Source organism: Cariama cristata, unplaced genomic scaffold (assembly GCF_000690535.1).
Source record: "Cariama cristata isolate BGI_N322 unplaced genomic scaffold, ASM69053v1 scaffold9777, whole genome shotgun sequence".
Classification (NCBI taxonomy): Eukaryota; Metazoa; Chordata; class Aves; order Cariamiformes; family Cariamidae; genus Cariama; species Cariama cristata.
Window position 1 is genome coordinate 1 of NW_009627127.1, and position 10,147 is coordinate 10,147.

Below are 10,147 nucleotides of genomic sequence, written 5' to 3' on the forward strand. Positions count from 1 at the left end.
GAAGAGCTGAAAGGCAACGGCGGCACCGGGTTTTTGTATTTGTATTCCCCCCCGCCCCTCCCGCCTCCGACCCCGCTGCGCCGGCGGACAGTGCTGCTTCTGCTTTTCTGAGGGGAGAAAACGGCAGAGAAAAAGGGGGAGGACGAAAAGCAGGAGGGAAGGGGAAGAAAGTTGATTGACTTGCCGAGAGGTGAAGCTTTCCCAGTGGCTCCCACTGCACTTTGCACTGGAGACCATCAGTCTGTCCCAAGCTGGAGGATGGAGACGGAGCCGCCGCCCCAGCTCACCGCCATGCCCCTCGGGGGGAACGGGAGCTCCCAGCCGGTGCCCGACACAGCCCTGCTGCCCCCGGGGAGGGACACGGCCATGTTCATCGTCCGCTGCGTGATCCCTTCGCTCTACCTGCTCATCATCACTGTGGGCTTGCTGGGCAACATCACCCTCATGAAGATCTTCATCTCCAACAGTGCCATGAGGAGCGTGCCCAATATCTTCATCTCCAGTCTCGCTGCCGGTGATCTGCTGCTGTTAGTGACCTGTGTGCCCGTGGATGCCTCCCGGTATTTCTCCGAGGAGTGGCTCTTTGGAGAGATGGGCTGCAAACTCATCCCTGTCATCCAGCTCACCTCCGTTGGTGTCTCAGTCTTCACCCTCACCGCCCTCAGTGCCGACAGGTAGGAAAGCTGGGCTGTCCCTTCTCAGCTCTCTGCAGCTTGGGCTAAGGCTAGCTGGAGCTGGCATGAAAGGTAAAGCATCCCTCTGATAAGGTATCCCTGGTTTGCAGTCCCCTCGTTCCAATTTGTGAGGTGCCCATGCTTCTCCTTCCCTCACTGATGGCAAGTCTGGTACTAACTTAAGTTAAAAGGTTTCTGGAAATGGGTGTGCCTCGGCCTCCAGCTTCCCTAGTGCTAGCTGCAAGAGCTGGGTTTAGTCCTGCACCTCTGGCATCGTCCTGTAACAGCCCATGTATTGAAATCTTATTCATTAGAGAAAGGTTTTTTGAAATCTTATTCATTAGAGGAAGGTTTTAGGTGCTAAATATGACCCATGCCAAGCCACAGGGGTATATCAACAGGCATTGAGCAGCTTAAAGAAAGTCAAGCACAGAAGTATTTTTAATTGGTTTGTTTCTTTCTGCCAGGAAAGTAAGTGTGTGTGTGTGTTTGTGCCCTAGGAGAAGAGCAGATTGCCAGAGGTGACTGCTAGAACTAGTTCAGCCTCTGGGAATTCGGAGGCACGAAACTGTTCTGTTGTAATTGTCAGTCTTAAACTTTTGTTCAAACTATTCATTTTGGCTTCTTCTGAACTTGTAGAAAAGGAAAAAAAAAAAAGGAAAAAAAGAAATTCCCTCAAGACAAACTAGAAAGTAATACTTCCATCTCCAGTCCTTGTCAAATTAGGAAGAAACAGAGAGCTGGACCCCAAGTTTTTCCTCCCAGTTACTATAAATGGGTACTTCAGGGATTTATAGCAACTGGGTGGCTGTTGGACTCTGTTTCAGGCTCTGAAAGACAAAATCTTGCAGTGTATTTGGCAACCTTAAATTAAATGGAATTATCTTTATTCTCTTATCTAAGCAATTTTTTGTGAGCCACTAATGAAAATATTTTATTCCTTCTCCATAGGAATTACCCCATTTTCTTTTGTTGGATTTTAAGCCGAACCAATGCATTACATTGGTGCATGATGTAAAAGCTCGAGTATAGTAATGTATCTTCACACATACAGTAACATCTCTTTAAAACTTTTAATCCTTTTTTTTTTTTAATGGAGTATAACTATAATTTCTTTTTTTTAGCCAATTCAGTAAATTGTTTGCTTCTACCTGAGGATAGTCTTCAGCAGCCATCAATTTCAGTGGTGTTTGAATCAGGACCTAAAATACTTGTGTATAAAGACTTTGTAACTCATGAAAATGGATTATATTTTTGAAGAAGAGGTTGCAAAACATACCTGTAACTCTCTGATTAGCTCATTTAAAGAGCATGTCAAAAACTGCCCTTGGAGAGCCAAGCAAACATTGCAGTTTTCTTTCTATTCTATATTTCCACTGTTTGAAAGTATGATTGTGCTGTCTTGTTTGAAAAGGGGAGAAGTTATTTGCAGAGGAGATCATCTCTCTAGTGAAATATGATGTGAGGGAATGATGGTGGTTTAACGTTTAAGGATTCATTCATTTACTTTTTGTGTATCTTTGGAGCATTCACTGTTTGCTTCTTCCATATAATTTTATATCCTCCTTTTAATATCAGTAAAGATTCAAGAAGAAATAATGCTGAATCTGTTTACACGGAATGCATTTAGAATTACACATCCTAAAAACCAGCTACAGATGGTGTGCTGTGATCATATAAACTCACAATAAATACATTCCTCCAGCATTTTGGAATCCACAGTATATACAAATATCAGAAATGGTTATAGTAAGAATTTTACAACTCTGTTTCATCAACCTCTGCGGTTACGTTTTCAGTTACTGAGAACAAAACCCACTTCTTTTTCAGTCAGAAGAGCCGTCACTGAGTTCAGAGATGAGTGTCGTGTCTCCCAGGGACCCAAATCATCTCGGAGGGAAGCTGGCTGGGCTCTCGGTGGGGTTTGGGTTGGGCTCAGGTCTACTTTTTTGTACGACACTTGGGTTGAACTAACGGGGAGGCACTGGGGTGGAGGGGGTTTTGTCACACTAATTTGTAGCCAGATCCTAACGTGTGTCACCTTGACTGGATCGGTTATGGGAAATTACGTCGGCAGATCGGGAGTGGTGGCAGCATCCTGTACCTAAGAGGTGCCGAGGAGGCACAGCCTGGCTGGGAGCTGTGTTTTCTCCAGATAAGCAAATCTAGCACAGGACGTTAGCAGTTTGGAAGCAGTGATAGCGCTAAGAAGGCTCCATTATAATCCAGTACATATTTGGTCTGGTATACGATGTCTTCTCAGCGACAGATAATGCTCAAAGTACATTTTAATATATGATCATTAAAGCCTTTCCTCCTTTTTACTCCCTGTTACCACAGGACTACATAGAATTCCAGACATTGATTACACTAAGGAACAGATTTAGAAATATTTGGAGTTCTTTACAGTATGCCTGCATGAATTAAGATAAGGGAGGTTGTCTTGGTTTCCACAGTGTAATTAGCACTTGGTGTTTATGTGGAAATTCTGCATAGCGAATTACATGGATGTGATACATTTAACAACAACGGCTGCAGAAGCAATAAACTCTGAGCGATCATTACCTACAAACTGAAGCCATAAGGAAGATAAAGTGGTATTCATTGCATATTATCCTTTCTAAAATTGCTTTATTTCATATATCTTTTTGTCATGGAAGTCTGTCTCAGCATCACTAGTGCTTTCAGTGTGACAAATGTGCACCTTCTATCTGGAAGCTTGATTATCTAGTACTAAGATTATTTGAATTTTGGTTTGGTTTGGTTTTTCTTTTGTTCTGTACAAACATGATACGTAATTTGTAACAGTGCTTCCCAGACTTCCCTAGAGCACACTTGCAGATTAAAATTGGCAGTGCACATCCAATCTGCCCAAGGTTCCCCATCCCAGGAATACCAGCTGGTCCCATCAACCAGCCCTTCCCACCCTTGAGCTCCTGTGGGTCTGGCTGCGAGATGTGGGCGGTGATGCCCGGCAGCAGCCCCACACATTTTAGGGCAGAGCAGGGTGGGAGGTCAGTGGCAGTGGTGGGGATGATGGCAGCAGAGAGGATGCAGTGGTGGCACTGGAGGTGCAGTGGGTTGGCATCTGCGGAGGGTGCCAGCTCCCTCTGCTCTGGAGTGCAGAAGGCAGGATGAGAGCAGTGCTGCTGAGCCAGCTGTCCCCTCTCATTGCCACACAGGAGATGTGCCCTGACCCCCACGGCCACTGCTCCTATGGATTTTTCTCTGTTACAGAGAAACAAGACCACCTCTAGAAACATTAATATTTCTCTAGTTTAAAAAACCAAGGGAAAAAAAAAAAACAAACAAAACAGAGGGTGGATTACTGAAAGAGAAAACCTAACAATTACAGTGCATGACAAATGAAAAAAGGAAGGGGACTGAGGGAGAAAAATGTACAAAACAAAACCAAAAAAAAGGGAACTAAGGAGGCCATAGGGAAGAACACCCCCAGTAGCGCTCAGCGCACCCTGAGAGTGCCCACTGAGCCAGTGTTTGATGGCCAGGGGGACACTTCCCAGAGGTGTGGGGGGACGAGGAATTAAAAATGGGTCCCCTGTCCAGCTTGCTTCTCTAGGGGCCACGGACTGCAGTTTTGTCTAGGGCTAATAGTTGTTGATGAGAAGGTCCCAGGACTTCGTGTGGTCTTGGGTAAGGAGGGTAAAAATAAAGAGGTGAGAGCAAAAGTATTGCCAGAGGGACTGCAGTGTGGCACACATGGAGAAAAGGAGTGCCAGAGTCTCCTAACTGCAGAAAGGACAGAAGCCAGGGATGAACCTGACTTGAACGATGCCTGACCTGAACCATCCCATGAACTTGTTCACTGCTCCAGAGAGTGTTTTTCCAATTTACATCCATAGTGGGCCATGCAGTTAACTCAGAATGCAAACTGGGTTCATGAGGCTTCTCATCCTCTTCTCAGGGTGAGAGATCTTGCCGTTTTGTGCCTGGGAAGGCAACGAGGGTAAGGAAGTGGAGTGCAAGTACGGAAAGATGTTTCCAAGATGCTTTTCAGAGCTAGAGGTCTGGATGACACATAAACGTTGGTGTGGAGAGGTGGCTGGAAGAGTTCAGGGGGCAGCGCATTAAGAATGGGTGCTCCAGTGTTCACCTCTGGCCGTCACTGCATTATTGGTATAGGACAGGAGGAAACGTTGATAGGACAAGAGGAAACAGTCTCAAGTGCACCTCTGGCCGTCACTGCGTTATTGGTATAGGACAGGATGAAACGTTGATAGGACAAGAGGAAATGGTCTCAAGTTGCACCAGGGGAGGTTCAGGCTGGATATTAGGAAGAACTTCTTCACTATAAGAGTCGTTAGGCATTGGAACAGGCTCCCCAGGGAGGTGGTGGGATCATCGTCCCTGGAGGTGTTCAAAAACATTTAGATGTGGCGCTTTGAGACATGGTTTAGTGGGTTTAGTGGGCATGGTGGCATTGGGTAGAAGATTGGACTTGATGATCTTTGATGTCTCTTCCAACCATAATGATTCTATGATTCTATGATTCTGTATGGTGATTGTACCCACAAAATGCCAAGAGACCTGGGGTGCATGGACTTTGAAGGAAGAAATGGCAGCCTCTTAAAACAGCTTTAGATTTGTCCCACATAGTCTTTCCTTTTCTCTTTGGCTGTCGTTTATGCCTTGTTTTTTATGTGATCTGTAAAAATAGGATTAAATTTAATTCTGCTACTTTTTCTACACTGAATTTTCTTTCTAATGAAGGATTTAAATGTGTTAGCTCAAATACAGTCCTGATGCACTCTAGTGAAGACAGTGAAGCTGAACAGCGGAGCGACTCGCCCTACTGCAGTTAAAATAGCATCTTCTTTGTATTCTTCCTAGAAAGTGTGACAAAAAGACACCTTTGATGAGACAAATACTTGATTAGCCAGAGTTATTTTTCATTAGTGCTGTGACTCGTTTCCTAATCTTAATAACAAAGGAGTTTGAAAATTTAAATTCATACTTAAATAACTAAATACAATGCTTGAGATGCTTAAAATATATTCTATAGATTTGCGTAGCTAAACTGTTTGATCCTTTTTTTTGGTTTGGTTTATTTCTTTCTTTATTTGCTTTAAATTTGGAAGATTGTAATCTGTATTTTTAAACATGTAAAAAGACTCAAAAACGTTCTCTGCAAGTTTAATACCTATGTGCTGACTTCTGACCACAACTGATAACAAAAACCATTCTGGCTCAGTTTGCATGTCTGCCATCTCCTACTTTTTGGCGGACTCAGGAAATGTTTTGAAGACATTCAGAAGTGTGAAGAGGTGTCCTAGTAACTACTTTAGGATTTTTCATTAGTAAAATCACCCTTAATAAAAGTTCTTTTTACTCTTCTTCAGAATTTACTTAAAGTTTCTTCTTTTGTTGTATTAGGTGCTGATTCAGGCTGAAATATAGTAATTGGAGACCTCTAAAATCCTCATTTCTTATGACATGTACTGGAGCAGGTGAAGCAGGAAAGAGGACATGATTTCTTTTTGATCTCTAAAACCTGATATTCAGGGACTAAAGAGCCTTTACAAGGAAAGTAGTATTACATGACATCTTGAAAATTACTTATAAATAACCACAGAATAAAGAAAAAATAATCAAAGGTAAAATGAAAGATTATCTGTATAAGAGAAAAACAATGCCTTGACTGTATATAGTAGATGAGAAAACAAAATTATATGGACCCAGTAGAACTATGAAATGTATAAATATACATCATAGAAACCCTAACACTTGAGGTAGACTTATTGAATGAATGACTTACTGAAGTACATTAAAAGAAATGATGGTCCAGATGTTTCTCTCACTGTAGGCTGTAGCATTATGTTTATAGTTATGCAATAACAGGCAAAGCAAAAGAAATTTAAGAGAGGTTGGGCAAGCTTTGTCTCTCACATTTTTTTCAGCTCGCCATTCACCGTATATGTGAAAACTTGACTCACAAAATAAAGCTTGCCCGGACACCTTTGATGAAACTCTGACATATTTTGTCAAGTTAAACGGTGAAGCCTGTCCTCACCTGTCCCCACCCTAAAATGTTCTAGTTCGTTTGTATCCATTCCATACAGCTAAAAGGAATATAATGGAAAATATTCCAGAAAGAAAAAAGGGATGGCAAAACGCCCCCCACAACAATGCAGAAGGAATTTTATGTCTGGAGTAGATTAAGGAGTTACCTATTCTAGGGTTTGTCCAAGTCCAGCAATTCAAATCAGCTGTTGGAGAAGTTCCTCTTGTGACCATCTTTGCGCAGCTGAAAATGATTTCTCAGCAAATAACATTTTCCTCCCAAGTTCGGAAAATTTTTCTCAAACTTCATACAGACACATGCATCTGTTAAACTCCTGCCTTTGAGCGTGTGTCCTCTGGGTGCTCTTCAACTGATACGGAAAGAGCGTAGTCCTGCGGATGGCAAAGTGAGAAATGGCCGTGGTGGTTATCCCAGTCAGTGATCAATGAAATGCTGGCGTTGTATGTTGCACAATCAAAGCCAGCTTTGCTTTGATTAATGCAAATGTCAGTGTCCGACCGCCTTTCGTAGGCTGCAACCTAAAACCTGAGAACCTGTTACAAAACTATTCCTTCTGTTCACTGTTTCTTTGATCAGTTTGGTAAAATCTGTGCCTGTGACTGACAAAATAGCTGTGAAACAGCAGATCCAGCTGAATTCTTACTTGAATTCAGGCCTGAATGTAAATCTCCACACATTTATTTTATTTGTTTGCTTCTCCCTATAACGTGATAGACAGTTCCCTTATATCTTACATTGCAATGGGTTTATCCAAATTGGACTGTTGGAATCCTCAAGTCTGCATTTAGCAGGTCCTCAGAAATGATGTCAGAGATCAAATATGCTCTACCGATGCTTTCTCTAGGGCAAAGATTTCACATGTTTTCTGTGATGGTAAAAGTGTTAGAGAATAAATAATAAATATCTTTTATATATGTGCAGAGTGATGAAACTCAAATATCCTTCCCAAAAGGGATCATGTCATTGAAATCTCATTTTAAATAGTTTAATTATAGAAGAACTGGTGTGTTTCTCATATGGGTTTTGCTGCAGAACCATTCTTCCAGGCTATATATTCCTGGTGCTAAAGTCTTTTTGTGTGTTTTTGTACGTACTAATGAAGCAAGGCATATGCAGTCGCAATCCCTAGGTCTAAGCAGGTACCTCCAGTAGTAACTTCTAAATCCATGCTGAAATTCAGCCCAAATTGACAGTGTGATTAGAAACAGCAAGTAAGTTCTTGCAAGTTCATGAAATATGTGGAAGGTAAGAGGAAACCTACTTTGATGTCCATTGAAGAGAAGTGTGTTTTGGAATTAATTTGACACAACTTGTCAGATGTCGGAGAAAGTAACCAAGAGACAAACATATGAACCTTAGAGTAATTACATCTGCTGCATGTAGATTTGTGTATTTCCAGATTCGTATGAGCATATGTACAAATAAAACTGTGGTGTGTGTATGAACATGAGACAAATGGATTATTCCGATATATCGTCATTCTGTCTCATATGATTCTGTTTTGTCCTTCACATGACTATCCCAAATATGGTTTTGGTTTTTTTCCAAATACTTTTCACAGTACTTTTTTTAACATAGTGTCATGTTTGTGCATTGGCTCCAAGTTTGTTTCATTTGTTTGTATTTTAAGGATTGCTATATTAACGTTTACCTCTGTGATTTTTTTAGTATTCCTTTTTGTTACTGTGGTGTGTACTTGTGTTTTACGTCTGCACTGATTTCAATGCAAACTAAGAACAGAAGTTGCAAATGAAATTGAACTGGAAACAAGTTTAAAAGTGACAGAGTGGAGACTTCTAGATAATAGTACTGGAGCAAATAAATGAAATTGCAGCTTTTTGAATTTAGAAATTAGAGAAATTTGGGGTCTGGATTCTCAAATGGTAAAAGCTAAGTCTGTTTCAGATACATTAATAAAGGTTTGGTTATTTTTTGGTTATTCTTCCTGGCTTGGAACATTTCTAAAAATCATCTGACCATGTAATGTTCTCCTCAATAGTTATGTTATCTGCCATGGCATGGACTATTACTGAATTCCTCAAGGAAATGGGAGGGATTGTTTTGTAACAGCAACAGTTTTATAAAGGTAAACTGGCACTAAGCGTCTTTTATGCTCAGGATTTCTGCTTCCAGGCACTTTAGTTTCTGTAACTGATACTTTTATTGACCTTCTGCTCCAGCAGTGATGATTTTAGGAGATCTTCTTCATTCAAGTATGTGTGGATATCATTACTGGGAGATGTGCAGTAGGCATATGGTGACTAGGCAGATAAGCATGCATCTCTGTCTTATCAGTCGAAAGGGATGGGTATCAGTGGGCTTCCCCTCCTCCTACCCGCCCCTCCTGAGCAGAATCCAAAATCCAGAATTCCAAATTAGTGTCAGAATGAGGCAAATGCTCCAGAAAGGCAATAAAAGCCAAGAGAATACACATGTGAAGCTGCCTTGTACTTCCCAGTGGGAAATGCTCTGCCCAGGGGTTTGTATGGTTCAGCCTGGTGAGAGTAAGGCTCTCTCCTCGTTGATGAAATGTTAATTTTGAGCCACTGGCCAGCAGGCCTGGGCAATGACTCCTGGACACCCTGGCTGAGGGAATGCTCCATTTTGTTCTTGAAGAGGCAGGTACCAGAGCTGCCTTTGCCATGGCTGTTTTGTGAAGGTTAATGACTTCTGTGTGCTCCACCTATTATTTAAACACAACTTTGAGATCAGGCTCCTCAGCTTTGCTGTGCTTGGTTTCAGGATCCTAACGAAGCTTAGATGCAAACTGAGTAGGTCTGATCAGGGGTGCTCCCAGCATGCACAGCAGGGGAAATACAGCTGCTTGCTTAATTTAAAAGTCAAGAAAGAAGGGGTACAGCAGACCAGGGTAGGCCAGCCATTGCGTGAGGGTTCTGGGTGGTGTTCTTGGAACCAGGCACCTGAAAGTGTGGGGTTTTTTGCTATGTACAGATGTACATGTGCACATATAGATATATGTATACATGTTATATATCTATATATACACAAAAACATATTCAACAATGCCAAAACTTAGGCCTGAGCACTGGAAGTCAACCACTTGTCAAACTGTTATTAGCGCAGTCCATGTTGTGGTTTTGACCCGGGTCAATCAATGTTCTCCTAAACAATTTCTAGGCATGATTCAGGATTAAACACAAGCCATTACTAACAGAAGTGTAAACTGCCTATTTTGTTTGGATGTGTTGGCCCCGTACTGGGAGTTAAAAAGAGTTTAATGGAATGGTCATGGGTGTCCAGCCAATACCACTTGTCCTCCAGGCCGAAGAATAGGCTCTGGCACTGTTTAGTTTGCTAATACAGATGTAGCATAAGTTTTTGTCAGATTTGACTCCTGGTTGCCTTTCCCTTCCCTTCCCTTCCCTTCCCTTCCCTTCCCTTCCCTTCCCTTCCCTTCCCTTCCCTTCCC

The 10,147-nt window shown here is 42.1% G+C and overlaps 1 protein-coding gene across 1 annotated transcript in view; it reads left to right on the forward strand.

The window, feature by feature from the left end:
* Positions 1-291: 291 nt before the first annotated feature.
* Positions 292-10,147, forward strand: part of NMBR (neuromedin B receptor) — an 18,195-nt gene continuing 8,339 nt past the window's right edge. Inside the window, exon 1 of the mRNA XM_009704328.1 lies at positions 292-674. Within this exon, the coding sequence (XP_009702630.1) occupies positions 292-674 (383 nt within the window). The remainder of the gene's footprint in view (positions 675-10,147) is intronic.